General features: G+C 35.1%; 4 protein-coding genes across 7 annotated transcripts in view; 2 read left to right on the plus strand and 2 right to left on the minus strand.

The window, feature by feature from the left end:
* Window positions 1-12704, minus strand: part of LOC111798739 (beta carbonic anhydrase 5, chloroplastic-like) — a 16823-nt gene extending 4119 nt beyond the window's left edge. Inside the window, exon 1 of the mRNA XM_023682059.1 lies at window positions 12700-12704. The gene's annotated coding sequence lies outside the window, so the exon portion shown is untranslated. The remainder of the gene's footprint in view (window positions 1-12699) is intronic.
* On the plus strand, window positions 2324-6130 carry LOC111798741 (MADS-box protein SVP-like). 4 transcript variants are annotated; one of them, XM_023682062.1, is made up of 9 exons: window positions 2324-2370; window positions 2463-2687; window positions 3668-3746; window positions 4500-4561; window positions 4647-4746; window positions 4842-4883; window positions 4990-5031; window positions 5107-5264; window positions 5968-6130. In XM_023682062.1, the coding sequence occupies exons 2-9, from the start codon at window positions 2506-2508 to the stop codon at window positions 5984-5986; spliced, it is 684 nt and encodes a 227-aa protein (XP_023537830.1). In that variant the 5' UTR covers window positions 2324-2370; window positions 2463-2505; the 3' UTR covers window positions 5987-6130. The 4 variants fall into 4 exon arrangements, with proteins under 4 accessions (XP_023537830.1, XP_023537829.1, XP_023537833.1 ...); XM_023682061.1 differs by having other exon boundaries at window positions 2501-2687; XM_023682065.1 differs by lacking the exon at window positions 4842-4883 and having other exon boundaries at window positions 2501-2687.
* LOC111798737 (probable ubiquitin-like-specific protease 2B) lies at window positions 6736-15827 on the plus strand. Its single transcript, XM_023682055.1, has 16 exons — window positions 6736-7131; window positions 7945-8243; window positions 8338-8428; window positions 8992-9041; window positions 9641-9838; window positions 9929-10004; window positions 10363-10471; window positions 10745-10773; window positions 11018-11219; window positions 11457-11657; window positions 11756-11811; window positions 11877-11970; window positions 13113-13203; window positions 13380-13499; window positions 14228-14647; window positions 14972-15827. Exons 1-16 carry the CDS (start codon window positions 6981-6983, stop codon window positions 15608-15610), a joined length of 2826 nt encoding a protein of 941 aa, XP_023537823.1. The 5' UTR covers window positions 6736-6980; the 3' UTR covers window positions 15611-15827.
* Window positions 15828-16302: 475 nt separating this feature from the next.
* On the minus strand, window positions 16303-22174 carry LOC111798748 (mechanosensitive ion channel protein 3, chloroplastic-like). Its single transcript, XM_023682071.1, has 14 exons — window positions 21910-22174; window positions 21090-21316; window positions 20937-20996; window positions 20533-20693; window positions 20064-20187; window positions 19880-19977; window positions 19676-19789; window positions 19499-19559; window positions 19014-19163; window positions 18728-18838; window positions 18394-18561; window positions 18187-18300; window positions 17539-17595; window positions 16303-17427 (listed from the first exon to the last, which is right to left on the minus strand). The coding sequence occupies exons 2-14, from the start codon at window positions 21165-21167 to the stop codon at window positions 16630-16632; spliced, it is 2094 nt and encodes a 697-aa protein (XP_023537839.1). The 5' UTR covers window positions 21168-21316; window positions 21910-22174; the 3' UTR covers window positions 16303-16629.
* Window positions 22175-22269: the final 95 nt, after the last annotated feature.

Here is a 22269-nt window from a genome sequence, read left to right on the forward strand (position 1 = left end):
ATTTTTTTTTTTTTTTAAATTAAGCCTAAAATATTATTAAATTAAAACTAAATTAATAAAATGTTCTGAAAAATATTCTTTAATTTTACATTTCTACCCCTCTCCACTCTCCAACCTGCTGGGATATGACCGGACATTTTCGGTGGAATTTTAATGGGCCGGCTTTGACGTCGCCCTTTTCAGCCCAATATACCATTCGGCCCATTTCGTATTTGTCGTTTTGTTAATGGACCGTCGAAAGCTACGGCCTCATCTCCTTGTTGGGCCTGGCCCACTAAAAATGGTGAGATCTCACACTTGGTTGAAGATTAAGGGCGTGGAAACCTCTTCATAATAGACGCGAACCGCAATTAGCAACAGATCAAAGTGAACAATATCTACTAGTAATGGACTTGAGCTCTCACAATTATATATGAATAAATCATTCTACATGTTGTGGCTCCGATGAGAACACCTCACTCTCATTAATTGAGTATAAAATAATTGAGAAGTGGAAATTAAATAACAAAACACTCAAATGTATAATGATGTAACAAAAAAAAAAATCATTATTTTTTCGGTTATCAAATAAAAGAACACGAAATGAATATAACTATAACTTACCGACCGCGAAAAAATAAAAAAATAATTTTAAAAAAAATCATGAGTCCTTATAATATCTTACCAACAACCAGCATTGGATGCAATTCAACTACGCACGTTTGAAAAAATATTTTACTCTATATATGTGATGTCGCACATTGATTGGGGAGGAGAACAAACCACTACATTTATAAAAGGGTGTGGAAACCTTCCCCTAGCCGCGTTTTAAAGCCTTAAGGGGAAGTCTGAAAGGGAAAGCCCAAACAGGACAATATCTGCTAGCGGTGAATTTGGGCCGTTACAAATGGTATCAGAGCCAGACATCGGACGATGTGCCAGCCTTCTTGCTGTTCCCCGAAGGGGGTAGACACAAAGCGTTGTGCTAGTAAGGACGCTGGCCCCCAAAGGGGGGTGGATTTGGGGGCGGTCCCACATCGATTAGAGGAAGGAAAGAGTGCCAGCGAAGACGCTGGGCCCCGAAGGGGGGTGGATTGTGATGTCCAACATTGGTTCCTAGCATATGCGTTTTAAAGCCTTCAGAGGAAGTTTGACAGAGCCAGGTATCGGATGATGTGGTGGATTATGATGTCCAACATTGGTTCCTAGCAGATGCCTTTTAAAGCCTTCAGGGGAAGTTCGACAGAGCCAGACATCGGATGATGTGGCCAACCTTCTCACTGTTTCCCGAAGGGGGGTAGACACGAGGCAATGTGCCAGTAAGGACGCTGGGCCCCAAAGGGGGTAGATTTGGGGGCGGCCCCACATCGATTAGAGGAAGGAAAGAGTGTCAGCAAGGACGCTGAGCCCCGAAGGGGGTAGATTGTGATGTCCCACATTGGTTGGAGAGGGAACAAACCACCATTTATAAAAAGGGTGTGGAAACCTTCCCCTAGCAGAAGCCTTTTAAAGCCTTCCGAGGAAGTTCGAAAGGGAAAACTCAAATAAACCCTTCGCCCAGCAGACACCCTCAGTGGATGAGAATTATATTATTTATTTTGAAAAAAACATAGATTTAAAATCTTAATTTTTTTATATACAGCATGAATCAATTTACCTCATTTATATAAAAAAAAAAAAAAATAATAATAATAAAATAAAAAAAAACGTTATAATTAAATTAAATTAAATCTTAATTCCTTAAAATATTTATTTATTTCGAATAATTCCATTGAGCCTACGGGCCCACGCGCAAAACTAGTTGGATAAGGGCACGTGCAACAACACAGCTTTAAGAACAAGAATCAAACAAGTGGACGCGAACTATACACGCCGTTAAAGAATCGTACCGGCAATTTCCCGTCCACACGATATGAAAAAAAATAATAATAATAAAAAATAGGAATAAAGTACGCGAGAAAGGACGATAATTTATGAGATTCAGTTGGGGAAATTATTAAATTATCGCACGATATAAAATTTATTACACAAACTGATAAAAAAGTAGTACAAGGTAGAGTAGGGCAGCGGGCAGGTAAAGGCTCTGAACTGACAACCGGCAGCATGCCCGGAGTTGTACGGAAAGCTCCCGTTTCCACGCCACCTGGGACGTATAGTTCTTATCCGTTTGTCTCAAAATAAATAATTTTAATTATTTTTGAAAACTTACCGTTTCTTTTTTTACTTCGATAAATAGTAAAGATAAGGTTTTGACTGAAACTCAGGTAAAAAGTTAAAAAGAATTGACGACTGTTTGGCTATAAATGGGAATGTATCCTTTCCTTGAATAGAATACGTCCAGTCTAATCTTCATCTATCCCCGGTCGTGTTCTTGTAGTGTTCGAATCAAAGGTACGAGAAATCGAAACTGGTCGGAATTTCATTTTTATTTATTTTTGTTTATTTTAGTGAAGGAAATTCAGTTTCGGATCTGAATTATTTAGGGTTTTTTTTTTGCAATTTTACAATTTTGCCACTGGAGATTCTATGGCGAGGGAGAAAATCAAGATTAAGAAGATCAGCAACTTAACGGCGAGGCAAGTGACGTTTTCGAAGCGACGGCGAGGGCTTTTCAAGAAGGCGGAGGAGTTGTCGGTGCTCTGCGACGCCGAGGTGGCGCTGCTCGTCTTCTCCGCTACCGGAAAGCTCTTCGAGTTTTCCAGTTCCAGGTAATAATCGGCGATCCACGAACTTTTGTATTTTTACTAGAAATGCTACAAAAAAAATCCTTAATAATTTTGAATGAAACTTAATTGATATGACATTGTCCACTTTGAGCTCTCTTAGGCCTCATACCAAGGTAGAGAATATTCTTTGATTATAAACCTATGATCATTTCCTAAATTAGCTACTTTCATCATCCACATAAATAAATTGAGAAAATTATTAATAGACCCCTTAACCGAGACTCGACTCTTTTTTTTAGAGCCCTTTGTTTGACATTAGAGGATTCTATTACCATGGTTAAGTTTAGGGCACGACTCTGGGTTAGATGAGGTGGCTAGGTTTAGGACATGACTCTGATACCATGTTAGATGAACACGACTTTCCACAATGAGGTGACTAAGTTGAGGGCATGACTCTGATACCATGTTGGATGAACACGACTTTCCACAATGGCATGATATTGTCCATTTTGAGCTTTCCCAGAAAGTCTCATACCAATGAATAGAGTATTCCTTGATTATAAATCCACGATCGTTCCCTAAATTAGCGGATATGGGACTTTCATCCAACACTTAGGACTTCCCCCAAAAGACCTCATACCAATGGAGATACTATTCCTTGATTATAAACCATGGTTATTCCCTAAATTAGCAGATGTGGACTTTGAATATTTAAATTTTACGAGATTTTAAGTTATTAATTTTTTATAAATAGTATTATTTTAATAATTAAAAAAATAATTTCAGAGTTTGTGAATTCTATTCTAATTATTCAGTAACCAACTCAACCCCTCAAAATTTTTAGTTTAATTATTAAACATGAGATTATGGTTAAAGTGGAGAAGTTAATTATGAATTAAGCATGGTTTTAGATTTTTAAATGATTAAATACCATTATTTTGTTAGAGTGTGACAAATATTAATCTAAGTTCATTATTATTATTATTATTATTATTAATTTTATTTATTTACATATAATGCAGCGTTAAGGATGTTATTACAAGATACAATTTGCACTCCAGCAACCTTGGAGAGTTGGAAGATCCATCCCTTGACCTACAGGTAATCTTTTAAATTTATCCAACAAGTCCCTCAAATTTTGACAATTTTCAATTTCGTCCCTAAAATTCTTTCACATATTCTAATTTTTTTAAATTTAAAAGATTTATTAAATGCAAATTATTAAATCTTGTATTTAATAAATTTATAAAATTTAAATTAACACCTTTTAATTAAAAATATATATTATATATCATGTTTAAAGCTGGAGACCTTATATTTAATAAATTTCTAAATTTTAAATTAACATATATTATTAAACCTTTTAATTACAAATATATATTATATAATATGTTTAAAGCTGGAAAGCTTGTATTTAATAAATTTATAAAATTTAAATTATTATTAGATCTCTTATTAAAAAATATATATTATATAATATGTTTAAAGCTCGAAAGCTTAGTATTTAATAAAAAAATTAAATTAACATATATTATTAGACCATTTAATTAAAAAAATATATTATATAATATGTTTAAAGTTGGAAAGCTTGTATTTAATAAATTTATAACACATATTATTAGACCTCTTGTTAAAAGATATATATTATATAATATGTTTAAAATTTAATAAATTTATAAATTTTAAATTAACATATATTATTAGATCTCTTATTAAAAGACATATATTATATAATATGTTTAAAGCTCGAGAGCTTGTATTTAATAAAAAATTTAAATTAACATATGTTATTAGTATATATTATATAATATATTTAAAGCTCGAGTTCATTGAATTCAAGTAATTTAAGTGTAGCTCGAGAATAGCAGCCACGCTCGGTTGACCAAGGAAGTTGCAGATATGAGCCATCAACTGAGGTACTTTTATTTTTTATTTTCCCAAATTTAATTATTATTTTTTAATTAATTAATAATATATGTTAATTTTAAAAATTAATATTAGGCATATGAGAGGAGAGGATCTTCAAGGATTGAATTTAGAAGATTTGAAGCAATTGGAAGGAGTGCTTGAAGTAGGCCTCGATCGTGTTCTTCAAACTAAGGTTTCTAATTTTAATTTATTTTAAATAATAATAATTATATTAATCATAAAAATAATTATATTTCGAAAATTTACAGATATTTTATATTTATGTAGGAAAGGAAGATTATGAATGAAATTAATGCGCTTGAGCTTAAGGTAATTATATTATTTAGTTATTTAAAATTTAAAATTACACATTTAATCCTAATTAATTGATTTTTTTTTTAATAATAGACTTATTCCACGTCATTAATTTATACAGGGAGCCAGATTGATGGAAGAGAATAGGACGCTGAATCGGCAGGTAATAAAATTCTATTTATTTATTTATTGAAGAAAGGAATTTTATTTTTGGAATTAAATTAATGAAAATTTGCAGATGATAAGGTTGTCGAATCAAAGAAGGCCACTGCTGGTAGTTTCCGACGTTCCGGTGCCGGAAGAAGGGGTTTCGTCGGACTCCGCCGCCAATGTGTACAGCTGCAACAGCGGCCCTCCCGCCGACGACGACAGCTCCGATACATCTCTCAAATTAGGGTGAGTACTTTCTTCTACACACTATAATAATTATTATTTACACTTCTTTATTTTTCCCCACGAAATTATAAAAATATTTCAAATTTATATTAAAAAAATATTATAATGCATTAGTCACGTGTGTATACATGACTCTGCACAATAATATGATATTATCCACTTTGAATATAAGCTCTCGTGGTTTTACTTGCTTTCTCAAAAGGCCTCGTACACATGAAGGGAGTATTATTTGATTATAAATCCATGATTATTTTCTAAATTAGCTAATATGAGACTTTCATCCAACAACTCATAGAGTGAGGCTCTGATGTAAAAATCTTCCTCGTCCCCATCTGTTACCTATGTCATGTCTCATCCTCGTAAAAATTTTCATTTATTTTTGCAGAAATTGGGTTTTTATAGGGACTTTTTTTTCCGGTTTATTATTATTTTAAAAAAATAATAAGTGTAATACTTATCTAAAACGACCTGATGGTAATTAAGACGTTTGTTTCAATTTAACTATATATTTAGTTGATGTAGGTACATATTTATATGATATACACGAAGGAGCAATCTTATATTATAAATTTATTCGTTGAATAATATAATGTTTGAAAGCATAATAACCGAAATTAATTAAAACTATAATTTTAGGGATTTTTTAAATTATTTATAGTAAATAAAATGATTAATTAATTTATTTGCGTATTATTTGTTGCAGGCTTGCATGCCCAAATTGAGGTCAAACTAAGCGGAGATGAGAAAAGGCAGAGAATCATTAAAATTAATTGTTGGAATTTAAAACTTTATTAATATAAATGGCCAATTTTAATATTTAGTTATTTTATTTTATTTTTGTGTTATTTGAGAATCTTTCACCTTCATATTTTTACACTGTGCGGTTAAAAATAGTGAAATTTTAACTCTATATTTTAGAGAAAATATTTTTATTTTTATTTTTTTACTGCTAGGTTAAACTACAAGTTCTCCTATGAGAGATTAGGTATGTGTGTAAATCTCTCTCTAACAGACGTGTTTAAAAGTCGTGAAGCTGACAATGATACGTAACGAATTAAAGCAGATAATATATTAGCAATGAGTTTGGACTGTTATAAATGGTATCAGAGCTAGACACTGTGTGATGTGTTAGTGAGGATGCTGACCCCAGTGAGGTGGATTGTGGTGTGGAAACCTCTCTTTAGTAGACGTATTTTAAAAATGTGAGGGTAACGATACGTAACAACTTAAACCGGACAATATTTGAATTGTTATATATCTCAACTTTGAAATGTGCTATCGAATAAATTGAAATATTTTATAATTTAATATAAATATAATTCAATTAGTAACTTAAAATTGGTTTAATTATTTAAATGTAATTAAAAAGAAATAAATTATCAGGTTATAAAATGGAATATTAAAGAAAATAGGTTAAAAAAATTTAAAAATTAAAATATAAATTAACTGAAATCTGACGCTGGAGTGAGTTCAATGCTGGTGAGCCAACCCAGTACGTTGAACACGGGTTTTTAGGAACCGGAGGGCTACTGATTCCGCGCCAAACAGCCCTAATTGGCTCCATTTTCAGCAACCAAGTGGCCCAAAGCTTTGACACGATCTTCGTTTACCAGAGCTTTACTTCGTCCTTCGCATCGGAGCTCCTCCTGTGATTTACGATGGCAGTTTGATTTCTTGGGATCGTTTGATCTCTCAGTGATCCGCTCTCATCTCGCCATGAACGACGCCTCTGTCAAAGGCCTCGAAGTCTTCGATTTCACCGAAGAAGACGAGCTTCCTGAATTGATCTCCGAGAAGTGTCTCAGCAAATTCAAAAACCCTAATCTCGAAACTAACTCTGTTTTGAAGTATGGATGTCTTGAATTAGGTAGGTATTCCTGGACTGGTAACACTACTTTTCGTTTTATTTATTTATTTGTCTGCAAACACTAGTAGGCGATGGATGGATGGATAAGAGTCTTTAATTTTGATTGTTAACAGAAAATCGTAGAGAAAGTTGATCACTATATTGGTTCTGTTAGCCTTTTTCATTTGGTAGATCGTGGAGTAGTCTGTAGATTGCTAAACGTCTATTTCTTGTAGATTTACGGTGAAATACAGACGAATTTGAAATATGTTGAATGGCATCTGAATGAGTTGAATTGTTATTTCTGGTGCCTTGTAGCATATCGCCGATTGCTGATTTTTTATTTATTTATTATTATTTTTTTTTACTTCCAATGGGGAATTAAAATGAATATGTGATCTGATAACTCTGGAGATTTACGTTTGAAAGAGGATTTCTGGAATGATTTATTTTTCATCTTTCCTTATGGAGCGACAAATTTCTTTACTTCTGGTATCATAAATTAGTGAAAATTGCTATGGTAACTTTTTTCCGCACACGTTTGATGATATCATTCGTCTTGTATTGTTAATAGCTGAAAACAAACATTAACTACCTTGATGTTCATCTCTATTGTTGTGCTTTTTATTTAGTTCTCAATATGGCTTGTCCTTGTCCAAGTTACCATTTCAGAATTGCTTTCTTTTTGTGCGCCCTTTCTTTAGTGAATGTCCTTGTTCAACAATGCTGCTGCAAGTTTCTTTTTGCTATCATGATCAAAACTAGTTTCTTTGTTGATGGCCATCCATTTTAATAATTAATGAAGATTAATTAACAGTGTCCAATGTGTTGAAGGGAAAGAGGTTGAAAATCGACATATGGATGTTGACTTGGATGAATGTAATCGTGGTTGTGACAATGGTATTTCACATATCCCCTCGGGCATATCTAAAGAGCAATTGATCATGGAAGAAGAGAAATATCAGTTGGATGTCAATACAGAATCAGAATGGAATACTCATTCACAAGACATGTTTGTGGAAGTAAATAATCACGTGACAGGATGCTTTGGCTCTGAACTTGGAAAAGTTGGATCTAGCTCTCAAAGTTCTATCCTGGGGTTAAATTGCACTCTTCCTGAGTTTGCCGCTAAAGTACCCTACTTATTGCTTTCTGAACATTATTTTCTGTTGAGATATATAGGAGTATTAGTCATGTTTGATTAACATTCTCTTTTTCAATGTACAGAGGGAGCAAGTGGATGCACTTTCATATCCTAATGGAAGCATGAATGGGAGTTCTCCAATGAGCTCTCCTTCGGAGCTTGTAGAGGATAGTGGTACGTTCTGTACACTGTGTCCACTTCAACATTCTTTTGGTTCTTTCCCTGAGGAGAACAATTGCATCAATAAGGAAGATCATGAAAGGGGACCAATGTTTTCACACACACACACACACACACACACACACACACACACACACACACACAATAAGAGGTTTGAGAGAAAAAAAAGTAAACCCTTCAATCGATTGAAATGAACTGTGAGGGTACATTACTATGGCTTTGTTTGTAGACACCAAGGTCAATACCTTGCCCTCTCCTTCCTCTTATTACTAGAAATTTTAATTTTTCTCCCCGCTCAAATCTTTCAACAAATGGCCATGGCTCAGTTCAACCAGAAAAAGAATTTGAAAAAACCTATATATATCCCTAAGGTTTGAAAAATTGGACAACAGTTCTTCCACTGACTTGGTAACCAGCCTGCAGCAAACAGAAGTTTCGAATTATTTGCTTCACATATAACTTGCTAGAGTTGCACTGAATAAATCCTGTCCTTAAAAGAACACTCTAATAACTTACCCAAGTTCTATGCCTGACTACTATTATTTGGACAATTTCAGTTTCGCCGAATGGGAAGTCTTCAGATAAATGCTCATCTGACAATGAAATGGTAAGTTTCTTCCTTTTGATGATTTAAACAGAAAAAGAAAAGGGCCACGCACTTATGTCTTAAAATTTTCCTGAAATTTATTTCCAATTTGCATTTTTCGTTTAACCGAGCTCCAGGACTTTTGAAGTTTTAACTACTTTTACAAGAAGTATAGGCTGTCCGGATGTTCATGTTGTTCATACATATTATGAATTCTACATGATTGGTCCTTGTCAAGGGTTTTTGATCTTGAAGGAGACTATAGTTTCCTCTTATTCTTGAAGAGTGTTTGAAGAGAAAAACACTGGTTAGGAAGAAAGAATTGAAATCGTGAAATATGAGGCACCTTCTTGGATGCTGTAGTGTTTTATCAAGTTATTTTTGTAACTATAATTCTAAGGTGTCTAATTTCATTTGAGGAGCTTCTCTTTCTTTCTCTCTGTTTTTTTTAGTAATTGAATTATTTACAACTTCGGATGTAGAGTTGATTACTTAAGTGGAATATGTTTCTTGTCTTTTTTTATAACGATTATTTTCTGTAGGCAGATTCAACTTATCAAAATTCATTGTCCAGAATGTAGGCATTTGGGTACTGAATCTTTTCTCTGTTACTTTTATAGGATGATCTTAACCAAGAGGTTGTTCTATGTCCTGATTATATTATATATGGAGATTCTTACTGTACCAGTTCGCAGTTAACCTTTTCACATAATGGCGTCAAAATTAATGGTTTTTCTGATTATGGAAGCAACGAGTTCCTTAACCTTGAATGGAGAGTTGATGATCTCATTAATATTGAGTGTCATTGGTTTCAAAGGGTGAGTTCTTATATCTTTTCTTTAGAAACTAAATTTTATGATACTTGAGTTCTATTTTGTGTGAATTGCCAGTTTTTCATTTGGCTACAGGTTGAATTTGTGACTATTAAGCTCCATACTATATCAAAGGATGTTGGTCAACGTGATAATGCATGTGACACTTCTGGTCAGTGGACTTCTACAAGTCTATTTTGAGTTTTTTTGGAATTAGATTTCAGTAGCATAAACATTTTATAGTATTTAAATGTATATCTTTGCTACTTTGGCAGCTCATTAGAGAAGCCAGGTTCAGTTCTAAGTTTTTTATTTTTTTATTCTTTTATTTTTAATTTTAATTTCAATTATGTTGACATGGCTAAGATTATTAGTAACTTCACGACATAACTTATGGCCTAACATCTACGTTCTTCTCGACATCCTCATTGTCTTTTCTTGTGTCATTTCATCAGTGTTCTCAATAATGTTATGATAAAAATCTTTCTTGTTGTTAGTTTTTCTAATTCATATTTATGAACTTGCTTAAGGCCTTAAGGAAGTGAAGATTGTTCTGGTTGATCCTTGCTGGTCTGAGAAACAACAAAAAATCAGATCTTTGGATTCCAGATACATGGCTATTTGGAATATGTCTCTTGAGTAAGTTATCTGTGTGTTCTTATCATTATAGCTTTTATCACATGTATTTTTTTTTTTAAAACAGAGTTATAAACCTAGCAACACTTCAAGATGGCAGTTTATGTGGCATATCTTGAAGAATTATCGTGGGTTACATTCTTCATTCCATGGTTAACACAGTCATGTGTAAAATGTCTCCCAAGTCACACACACACACTGCTTGCATTCTCGAATAAACTTTGTTTTGATTCCTTTTACGTATATTGGTCTCCCTTGTTCATGTGTAAAATGTAGTGCGGGCGATGATGATTTGGGTGGCTCAAGTTAGCAGATAGAATGGGACGGGACGTAAAAGAAAAATGATTAGTTATTGAATGGTCTTTTTTTTTTTTTTTTTTTTTNGTAACTGCTTCTTAAAAACTATATATATTTTTTTAATTTTGAGTAAAAGATTCATGTTTACCATGCTATGATATTCAAAATGTCATGCATGCAGATCAATCTTCTTTCAACTTCAGTTTTTAATTGTGAAGTATTTTTATTATATGGTCAATACATGAACTCGAGTACATTATCGTTACTACTTTTTGAGATTGGCGGTGGCCACTTTTTTCAATGAGTATGAATCTGTGTCCAGCTTTGATGAGCATTTTGAAGAAGTTGTCTATCCCAAAGGAGATCCAGATGCCGTTTCCATTAGTAAGAGGGATGTTGACTTGTTGCAACCAGAGACATTTGTCAATGATACAATCATTGACTTTTACATCCAGTGAGTCAAATTATTTAGTGATTGCTTGTAATGCATGATTGAATACCATTACTGCCAGGAGGTTTTCCCCCTGTATATTTTCCTAGTGATGTAGGATTCAGTTTCTCATTTAAAGAAGTTCTGATCCACAGTTCTTTTATTTTCTCCATTTCCTTGCTTGGATGACTGGTTTTCTTATTAACAAACTTTTATTGCAAATATTGGATGACCACCTTTCTAAATAGAATTGATTGACAGGTATTTGAAGAGCCAGATAGACCCTAAGGAGAAACATAGATTTCACTTCTTCAATAGCTTTTTCTTTAGGAAGCTAGCTGACCTTGATAAAGATCCCTCAAGTGCTTCTGATGGCAAAGCTGCTTTTCTTCGTGTTCGAAAATGGACTCGGAAAGTGAATTTATTTGACAAGGATTATATCTTCATTCCTATAAACTTCAAGTAAGCCTTTTCTCTTGAAGGAAAGACTTTTTTGTGTGATAAGCTAAACAGCATCGGAAGTGGGTATCCTTTTCAACTTTATATGTTTGTTTTAACAGCCTTCATTGGAGCTTAATGGTCATATGCCATCCTGGTGAAGTGGCTAGATATAGCGGTAAGTTCTTCACTCATTGGGTCAATTTGTGTCTCCCACTAGTCGTAACTTCTGTCTTGTCACAGATGAAAACCTGATGAAGTCAACAAAAGTACCGTGTATATTGCATATGGATTCTATTAAGGGAAGTCACGCAGGCCTTAAAAATCTCATTCAAAGGTATTCCTTTGTTTTTATAGCTTTTATCATGTTCAAGTTATTGGTTTGAACAGTGGATCTTAGATATCCGAACAAAGGTAAATCTTCCATGTCATGGTTAGTTTGACATTGCATCTTATTTTTATTTACTAACATAGAATTAGTCTGTTCCATGTTGAGAAGTTCGATGAAGACTTCAGAAGAGTTTTCAGTATTGCCTTCATTTGCATATTGCAACCAACCTCATTTTAATCTCTCTGTTAAGTAATTTTTTTGTTGCTTTTTATTTTTATAATTTTTTTTTATTGCTCGAGTAATGTGTGTATATATATAGGGGGCGTTTGTTTCTAAAGGTTGGGATGAGATTTGAGATGGGAAATGACGTGAGTTTGTTTGGGGGTGGAGATTTAACTTATTGCCTCGGAAAACTCTTTTTCCAGGCAACAAAAAAGTTGCTATGGAAGTGATTTTAAAACGCATCCTTTCTTTTTTTATTTTTTATTTTTGTTCCTTTTTCCTTTTTTCCTTTTGTATTATTTCTTCCTCCACTTATTTATTTATTATTTTTCATTTTTTTACTTACTTACCATTTGATATGGCAATTGGAGGAACTTATTCACAAAAAATGTCTCCCGGGGGTTTTGGTTGCCACCATTTGATATAGCAGCTTGAAGTAGGATCTTTCATAATCCTATCAAAAAAGAAGGATTATTCACAATGTTTTCCTCTTTTTGACCAAGAATACAACATTGAGTTGATACCTGCAAGTTTGAATCGAGGCTATCGATAGGTTCAACTTTCATTCTCTGTTCAATGTGTTAATCTTGCGATGGAGAGCCCAGAAAAAAGGATTATTCAATGTGTTAATTTTTAGGTATCTTCCATCTGCGAGCAACACCACAATTCTTTTAGTTGGTATTCTGTCCTTTTTAAAATGAAGGTAGTTTGCCGTCTTATAAAAAAAGGGTTTTTAGTAATTTGCTGACGCTGTTTGTTCGTTCTTACTACTTTTTGGCTTTTGCATTTTGTTTTCATTATGGGTTATAAAGCAAGCCAATTCCATTTATTCATTCCATCATTTCTGCGTTTATAGTTTCAATTTTTTTTTTTCTTTTGCAAGTTCCTTCTTAATCACTGGGACCTCGTGATGCAATATATGACAGTTATTTGCTGGAAGAATGGAACGAAAGAAACAAGGATGCATCTGAAGATATTTCATCAAAGTTTAAGAACCTTCGGTTTCTCCCACTCGAGGTACTTCTGGCTGTGAACTTCATTATATTGATATTCAAGAACTTTCGGTTTTAGGATACTCATGCATCTGGTTCCTTTATTGTAACACATGATGTTTGGTATATTGGTCCTACGTTTATTTCTCTTTATCTTTCCTTTTTTCGGGGGTTATCTTACACATCCATGTTTCATGTCAGCTTCCGCAGCAGGAAAATTCATTTGATTGCGGATTATTTTTGCTCCACTATCTAGAACTCTTTTTGGCAGAAGCTCCCCTTGATTTCAGTCCGTTCAAAATCTCCAAGCTTTCAAAATTTGTAAGTTGTCCGCTTTGAACCCTTATTTGGAAATTTTAACTTCTATATCTTAAATGTAAGAAAATTTCTAGGTAACCACCTCGACTTAATAATTCTTTTTCTTTTTTTTTTCCAAACAATTGTGTGAGTTGCGGAAAAGATGCACGAGATTGGGTTTATTATTCTTATGGCTTATGTCTAATTTATAAATCCTTAATTCTAATTCCTTTATTATCTTTATTGATGCCGTCGCATTTCATTTCGTCTCTATCAAATCCCTTTCCAGATTAGTCTCGAAGCTTTTTCCACATTATGAACTTTTAACTCTTCATCCTTCTGTTTTGTTAATTGGACATGCGGTGTGAAAGCCTTGTAGGGTGCCATTTCTGATCTCACCTTCACAATTGAAAGCATTGATGACATTCTTAGATCACCACCTCGACATGGCATTCTCATATGATTCGTACTCGATAGGATGATTGACACGTGTCACAACTTTGGGACTAGGATAAATTTGAACGTTTATTATTATTATTATTATTATTATTATTAAGAAAATGTTAGAAAGATAATATAGCTTTTAGATTTTTTCTGCCTTGTGTGTGTGTGTGTTCTATCAAAGTTTCTGAGTTCACAAAAATGAACTGTTATAAAAAAAAGAGATATGAACTAATCTTCCTTGGATTTACTTTTATCTTCTGAATTATACGTTAATAATTTGATTGTTTTTTTTCAATGAATCTCCTCAGCTTAATGTGGATTGGTTCCCACCTGCTGAAGCTTACCTCAAGCGAACTTTAATACAGAGATTAATTTTTGAAATCCTTGAAAAACGATCTCGAGAAATGTCCACCACTGCTTGCAGTGATGATCTCCTTTCTAAATTTCCATCAAATAATGAGGATGAAGCTGGTGTGGAGCTTGTTCCGGAAAGTGGAAGACTGGCAGAGACATTCAATCACAATTTGTCAGGCTCACAAGCTGCTGATGGGATTGAAATTACTCTGTTATCTGAATCTTCGAGTAGACATAACCACTTTATCGACGGTTCTGGCTTGGTTGTCAGAGAACTATTTGAACCAGGCGCATCAAATGGATCATTACTTGGACACTATCAATCTTTTGCCCAGACATCATCGTATTTTGATGCAAATGTTACCGTGCTGGAGGTATGTTTTAGTTTCTCTTATTATCTTTTGCCCAACAATAAAAGAAGCAAATTGATGCAATCTCTTACACAGTTTTTTATATTTTGGTGTGTCGTCACTTAGGCAAATATATATATATATATATATATATATATTTCAATTATGATTGGTAATAATGGTTCATACTTGTGTCAACGTTAAGAAACATGATGAAAAATGGACATAATATTTCCTTGCTATCTTCATGCAATTCCAGTTCGTTAGTTCTAGATGATACCTGTTCCTGTAGAGAACAATTGTTAGTATGCCTACAGCTCTGATGCTATAAAATTTTCTCATTAATAGGAAGATGCAGATACGGAAACTGGAGACCGTTTCATGTACTTGCCTTCAGAACAGGATGGTTTGCAGCCAGTCGATGCAATGACATCTCAAGCTTGTCGTTTTCCGGGTTCGTCAAGAGGCCTAGAATCCGAGACTGCTTTTGACTTGTGCATGTCTATTCAACCAGAGCATGGTAGTGGCATTGCCTCATCCCCCTCAAGTCACTCAGATGTCTTAGAAGATGTGGGAATCATTGAAAGTTGCCATGTTAGGGAACCAAGCCCTGGTAACAAAGAAGAAATTAACAGAAAAAGGCCCTTACCAATTGAGAACCTGGAACCTATAGCAGAATGCCCTACTTCTGCTGCTACCACGACGCAAGATACCGACACCATTGTCGTTTCTAAAGATACTTGTGAAGACATGGAAAATGATGGTTCTGATCCCCATTGTAAAGAAACTGTCGTTGCATCACCGTGTCTAGATGAGGATATAACAACCAAAACAGACATCGAACATGATGATGCAGTGGTGGATGCTTCGGTTACTGAGGTCGACTTACACGAGCAACCTCCTGCCAAGAAACCGAGGCATTTTCCATACCCCGAAGAAGCAAGCAACGGTCTCGGAGACATTCTGCTAGAGGATGCAGACTTATAAGATGGAAGGTTGGTGTGTTCTTTTTCGACATATTTGTAAATGATCATGTCAGTAGGGTTTGGCTTGCCATGCTGTCAATAGTGTAATGGCTCCATATCTGCTTAATTAATACCGATAGATAATTCATTTGGGTAACGTTGATGTAACCCATGCTAGTTATATCAAGGATTAGTTTCAATTCCTCGCCATCACCAACATCACACTGTTCTTTTCTCTTCTTTTCCTCTAATTTTTGCCATTTTATTTTATTTTATTATTATTTTTTATTGAAAGAATCAAAGTATTTGTCCTCTTAAGACCTGTATTTAAATATTTGTCTTTAAATATTTGTCTTTTTAGGAGCGGTTTGGTTGAAGATTTTGTTGAACATGAATGAACGTAGACAAGTTAATTTATAATACAGGTTCATGGAACGGAATTACATTTCTTCTCGACAAAAGTTTTAATTTCTAAAGTATTATTCATAGTTATCCGTCAAGGTTGACAATAACGTTGTGTACGATATAAGTATATCAATATTCTATCAATTAAAAAATGTTAAAAACTCATACTCTAAAGATTCATATTCCCGGTTAAAGTAACAATTTATTTTCTATAGTTTAGTTTTTGTTTACTCAAGTTTGTAATAATTTAGTCGATCAACTTTAGTATGAATTATTTTTCTTCTCATAATATAAGGTAAAAAAAACCTGTAAAAAAGAACATACAAACTATATCATTACTTTAACGAAGTCTAAAATTGATCGACAACAATAAAATTATGAAGGTACGAAATGGTTAAAATAATTGTACTTGTGTAATTTTTTCTCCCCTTTTCCTTTTTTGAGAAAGTCAGCGTAGTGTAGACTTTCATAGGCCAATGTGCCTTTGGATCAAGATACAATTTTTTTTTTTTACACCAGCGAACCTGCAAAAATGCTTGCTTAAAAATTTAGCTCAGCATTTTCATATTCGCATCGCTTCAAAAATGAGGAGACCAAGTGGGAGAAGCCAACCCTGGTGTGCGTGGTGCCTACTCATCAATCACTTTTTGTACCACCTGGGACTGCAGGCATCTGCCCATCTTTCATATCCTTGCTCTTTGGACCAAACTCACTCCCATTCCTCTGTGTCGAAATTTCTTTTGTATCAGCTGGAGAGTGAAAGGGAGATGGATTCAGATCTTCCTCTATTGGAAGAGTTCTTTTGGAGCCTTCCAAGGCAACTCCCAGGACAATGTTCTCCTCCAATGGAGGTCTGCCCACAGGGGTCTTCTCACCATCTTGCTTATTCTGCACGCTCGAGGAAGAAATATCAGCTTTCTCGCTACTCGGACCGGCAGCTGAGGGCGACCATTTGGGAGGAGTCCCTCGTGGCGTATTATCCTTAGCGTTCAGTCCTGAGAGCTCTTTCTTTTCTCCTTTTACCTCATTGCTTGTTACTGGCTTCTCAATGCTGCTTTGTTCTGGAGTACTGGTTGGATTCTGGGTCTGTGTGTTGGATACTGATCCAGTTGAAGGCTTAGGTGATGTTCCGGATGTGTCGGGGGCTTTCGTTCCTGATGTTGAGACTGCCTCTTGTTTGGCATCTTTTTCTTCGCTTGACGAGCGAGCGGGACGTCCAGAGACTTTGGCTTTATCGTCACCATTGACTTTATAAGATGGCTCAATAAGAAGCAGAGGGCGGTTAGTAGCCCCTGTACGAGAATACATGGTCTCAGAAAATGGTACATTCTCCAAGTCAGCCTCACCATATATTTTCTGAACAGTGCGTATGGGAGTGGCAAGCCGGGCCCTATGGTGGCTGATAACCCTGAGAAGGTCCAAGAGAATTGCCTCCTGCACATCAATGGCAGCTGAAAGTTCAGATACTTGATATTGAAAGTGTCTGAAATATACTGCTAGCCAAAATTAGCTATGTAGTTTAAAAACACCAAAAAACAGTCGTACCTTTACGCACAAGTACTCTTCAAAACGAGAAGTTTTCACAAAGCAAGAAACCATAATCTGCAGGAACAAAATGAAATTGGTCAGCCCAAACCCACCGTTAGTAGATATTGTCCTCTTTGGGTTTTTCTTTCTGAGCTTCCCCTCACGATTTTAAAACACGTTTACTAGGAAGAGGTTTCCACACCCTTATAAGGAAATACTTCCTTTCCCTCTCCAACCAATGTGGGATATCACAATCTACCCTCCTTGGGGGTCCAACGTCCCCACTGACACACCACCCGGTGTTTGGCTCTGATACCATTTATAACCACCTATAAGCCTAAGCCCACTAGTAGCAGATATTGTCCTCTTTGGCTTTCCCTTCCAAGCTTCTCTTCAAGGTTTTAAAACGTGTCTACTAGGAAGAGGTTTCCACACCCTTATAAAGAATACTTCATTTCCCTCTCCAACCAATGTGGGACCTTACATCGTCGGACTCACTTACTCACTTGTGGGTAATGATGACCAATGAAAGTGAACTCATTTCACTTCACATTACGAAGAATTTGTTACTATTCCAAACGAAAAAAATAATAAAAAATAAAAAATTCCCTCAATTCTAAGGAGGTTATTTAAATATGAAACAGAGGATAAAGAGCCAAGACATACCATAAGAGCCTGGTTTTCAGGATTGATGTTGTCCAAAAAGATTCTACGGTGTAACCTTTGCTGTTCAACTTGAGGATTCTTGGACAAAACTTTCCGCATATCAGCTACAATATACTGGACATTGAAACCAAGCTCTTGTTGGACAACATACAATGAAAAGAACCTAAGGTAGACAGGTGCCAAAGATAAACTAATATTGACTCTCACATTAATCTTATTGACATCTAAGTGGCTGATGGCAATATGAGTTTTGATACGCCAATGAGTCTTCTGAGTAAGATTTCTCACAATACTAACGGTGAATTTGTGATTTGGAATATGAACTGCTTCACGATCATCGCCTCGGATAATAGTCGGCGACCACCAACCAACGTGCTTGCATTTGGAAAATGCATGTCAGAAAAGAAAATCAACCAAAACTAGAAGAGAACTTTTTAAAACCAAATTGATATGTTTTCCCTTCTGTTCTTATCAAAAACATATTCCATAAGGTATCAAAAACATATTCCATAAGGTAATGATGATGTTAAAAATCACAAACCTCAACCGTTCCAGAAACTTCATATCCATCAATCTTTGTCTGAATCCATTCATTTACCACAAATGGTCGTGTTGCATGAATCATTACACTTGAGAGAAAGTTAGTAAATATCTGCATACATCAAAACAATGGAGTAAGTTTTTCTGGTAAGAGACCGTCTTGTAAATGGGAAAAAGACAGCAACTTCGGTGAATAGCAATGGCACGCTTGACTATGAACCCAAAAATATTATAAGATTCATAAATGTAGTGTTAAAAAATGACTGTGTAGAAGAGAGAAGGTTTACCTCACGACCAGCAAGGGTAAGTAATACGGTACCAAGACCCCCAGCTGTGAGCCACTTTTGGGTAGAAAAACCTAGCAACTCCATGAACAATGAAAGAGCAGCAATCCAGACTGCAGTGTAAACAGCTTTCCCAGCAAAATCAAAGCCCATCTATCAAAAATGACGGCAGAAAATAAGAAAAGGGACTAGTTTTAAAAGGCTAACTCAATATATCCAAGTAATGTAGACGTGTACGGGTTAACTTCGTATTCGTTTTGATTTTAGTTAGTTTAGTTGGCAGGGTTAACCTATGGCTTCGCTCTCCACGGTAAGTTATCCATTCAAGGATATCCTAAACAGGGTATCCATTCATAATTTCTATCCTCATTCTAACTGGCAATGATTAATAGCAAGCAGACGTCAACTAATTTAAATTTAGAACTGGTTAAACATGTATAAATGACAAAAGATAAAATGAAAAAATGAAATTAGAAAGAAAATCATACATTTCTAGCATCACTTGAGTCGTTTGATTCCGTAGCGAATTTTTGTACTTGTTGAATCAAGCTGCATGGAAGTTAAAGCCTGTTAGAACCATAATGCAGTAACATTTGCATTGGCGCTCAACATCACTCAATCAAAAATATCAAAAGCAAATCTGAAGTCCCAGAACTTTGCACCACCTTGATATACAATAGGCAAATGCCAGAACAGTAGACAAAGCTTGAACAAAATTTAGAAGTCGCTGTTTGATGGCCTGACTGGCTACTGACGGTAAAACTACTGGATCCAATGCCCTGAAACAACGCTTCTACATTTAGTACCTATAGCATCATCAGAACAAGATCAGCGAGCCCGTGTAATACAGACTGCAGACGAAAGCTGACCTGCAGATCAATGTAGCTCCAGTCCATAGCAGTAAAGGCTGAACATAGGAAGTCGTAACATAGTATGCATTACTTTTCTTCCAACTGCCATCTGGCTCCTGCAACAAAATTTTCATGTATAATCAGGCTAATAGATGTTTGCTTACCAGCTCATTAAAATAAAATGATATGTTAAGATCAATACATGAAGAAATAGAACCCTCCCCAAACGCATAAGAGGTCCAACACCCCAAGCAGCAAAAGCAATGACACAAGCTGCTGGAATTAATTTAAGTAACAGAGGACTGCCGCGTAAAGCATCATAAGATCTGTCAGAAAGTCCCAGAAAACAGAATCAGTATTCGATAAGCACAAAAAAACATGATGGACAAAAGGAAACAACGCAACATTGAAGAATTTGGTGCATCACAGGTTCAATAACCAAGCTAATAGTCACTATTGTATCCAAAGTGAGGTTAAAGAATATTTAATACACAAATTTACAGACAGCATGATTTGCGCCATTAACAATAAATGCATGCAGAATGCAGCAAAATTACTTGCTATCAAGGTTAGCATAAGACAGACTACAATTTTATGAAGACGAGTAATACCAATATGAGAGAACTTCCAACACCAGATTATTAGCAAAAGACAGTTTAAATAAAAAATACCTTGTCAGCACCAAGGCTGAAGTTTTTAGAACAGCAGTCCCAGCTCCTCCACCACTTGGTTCAAGAACAGATCGACACACCAAAACATTTGCTCTGGAAGACATGGGATACACTGGCCGACTTGCACTGCGTAAGAGCTGAAGACGTCCAGGATCATACCTCTGAGAATTAAAAAAAAAAAAAAAAAAAAATTACTCATAGCTTTAAACATCCATACGATATTGAATTCTTCATACTTTCACCAACCAAAGAAATGCAGAGTAATTTAAGAGTCTCCACATAGAGCAACAGTTTATCTTTTTATTTCTGAGAAAACAAACTGTTCTACTTGTAATTCTTAACTAGACAGAAGGATACAACAACTAAAAAGAATTTTTCAGAACTCAAATGCATTTCGGCCATACCAGATCGTGTGACGTAGGAATGATAGTAACAAGATGTAGACGGGTCTTTCCCTTGCCACTCTGCAGAGAAAGTTGAAGCCAAGAAATTAAAATTCCAGTTGCCAGCCAATGAAAGTATTGAGCACATCAAACAAAAGTTCATAAATGACATACAATATGTAACTTATTGCATCCATGAACGCTTTGAATCCCCAGTTTATGTGAAAATTGGGTAGAACCAGCATGAACCATTGTTGCGTTGAGCTGAAAACAGCAATGTCCAAAGACAGTATCGGAATACAAATTAAGTTAGTTCAAACACAACCCCGAAAAAGGGATCCGATTACGTAGTGAAATTTCTTGCTTCGAAGCTCAGCAATTTACAGTATAATGTATAGTACCTATCACAATCAATAGGCAATGTTAATACACAACCAGAAAATGAAGAAAACAATCTAATAACAAATGAAATCGAAATTACTATCGAAAATTTAGGATGCAACGAGGATGTTGGGAGATAAAATCTACTTATTTGAACAAATCCATGACAAAGAAGCTCAAATTAACGACATAACTGAAAGCAACTAATTCAAACTCACAATAAGAAATATTGTAATTCCACTAGTGGATTTATCAAACAGTAAACAGCTCACTGTCGGGAATAATAATAATAATCAACTACCCGGATCACATCCTGACATCATTCATCCATTAAATTAAAGTTTAAACAAATAAAGAAAGATCGAAACCCTAATATTTTGCAACTTTCCTAATCCTTCGCTACAAAATCCCCATTTCTACAAACAAAAACACGATAATCTTGAACTCAGAGTATCTGCAGCTCACATAGCCTCAATCAAACCCACAAATTACGCTATCAATAATTCATCAAACATAAACAGACATAAATTTCAACTTCCCTAAGAAACAAACAGAAAAAATCTTAGGGAGAAATTCGCGTTCAACTGAAACGATTATATCCACAGACTATTACCACGATGAGAAAATCAACAGAAAATTATAGAAAATCGTCCTCTCGGATTTGCTCTAAATAGAAACCTAGCACCGCCAGCGTAGACGAGAGGAGGGACAAATGGAAGAAACTTCCGCTAAATCGCACCATCGGCGGGGGGGAGGGAGTCGGGTGCCAGCGTGGACCAATCAAAATGCAGCGCCGTCGGATTTGGCCATTCTGGAAATTACGTCAGACGATATTATTAAATTTTTCCGTGCAAAATTATGTGGCGCATGGAGCTTGGTTGCTCTTATGGCTCTGGTTCCCGTTTTGCTAAGCACTCCTTCTACTTTCTTTATTCTTAATTTTTACCCTAAACTTATCAATATTACAATATTT

Source organism: Cucurbita pepo, chromosome LG07 (genome assembly GCF_002806865.2).
Source record: "Cucurbita pepo subsp. pepo cultivar mu-cu-16 chromosome LG07, ASM280686v2, whole genome shotgun sequence".
Classification (NCBI taxonomy): domain Eukaryota; kingdom Viridiplantae; phylum Streptophyta; class Magnoliopsida; order Cucurbitales; family Cucurbitaceae; genus Cucurbita; species Cucurbita pepo.

Coding starts and splice junctions, on each gene's coding strand:
- LOC111798737 (XM_023682055.1), top strand. CDS start 6,981: ATGAACGACGCCTCTGTCAAAGGCCTCGAAGTCTTCGATTTCACCGAA. Junction 9,042..9,640: donor GCTCATCTGACAATGAAATG/GTAAGTTTCTTC, acceptor TTACTTTTATAG/GATGATCTTAACCAAGAGGT. Junction 11,971..13,112: donor CTTAAAAATCTCATTCAAAG/GTATTCCTTTGT, acceptor AATATATGACAG/TTATTTGCTGGAAGAATGGA.
- LOC111798741 (XM_023682062.1), top strand. CDS start 2,506: ATGGCGAGGGAGAAAATCAAGATTAAGAAGATCAGCAACTTAACGGCG. Junction 3,747..4,499: donor ATCCATCCCTTGACCTACAG/GTAATCTTTTAA, acceptor ATTTAAGTGTAG/CTCGAGAATAGCAGCCACGC. Junction 5,032..5,106: donor ATAGGACGCTGAATCGGCAG/GTAATAAAATTC, acceptor GAAAATTTGCAG/ATGATAAGGTTGTCGAATCA.
- LOC111798748 (XM_023682071.1), bottom strand. CDS start 21,167: ATGGTTCATGCTGGTTCTACCCAATTTTCACATAAACTGGGGATTCAA. Junction 18,562..18,727: donor AAGTTTCTGGAACGGTTGAG/GTTTGTGATTTT, acceptor TCCAAATGCAAG/CACGTTGGTTGGTGGTCGCC. Junction 17,428..17,538: donor AAGAGTACTTGTGCGTAAAG/GTACGACTGTTT, acceptor ATTGATGTGCAG/GAGGCAATTCTCTTGGACCT.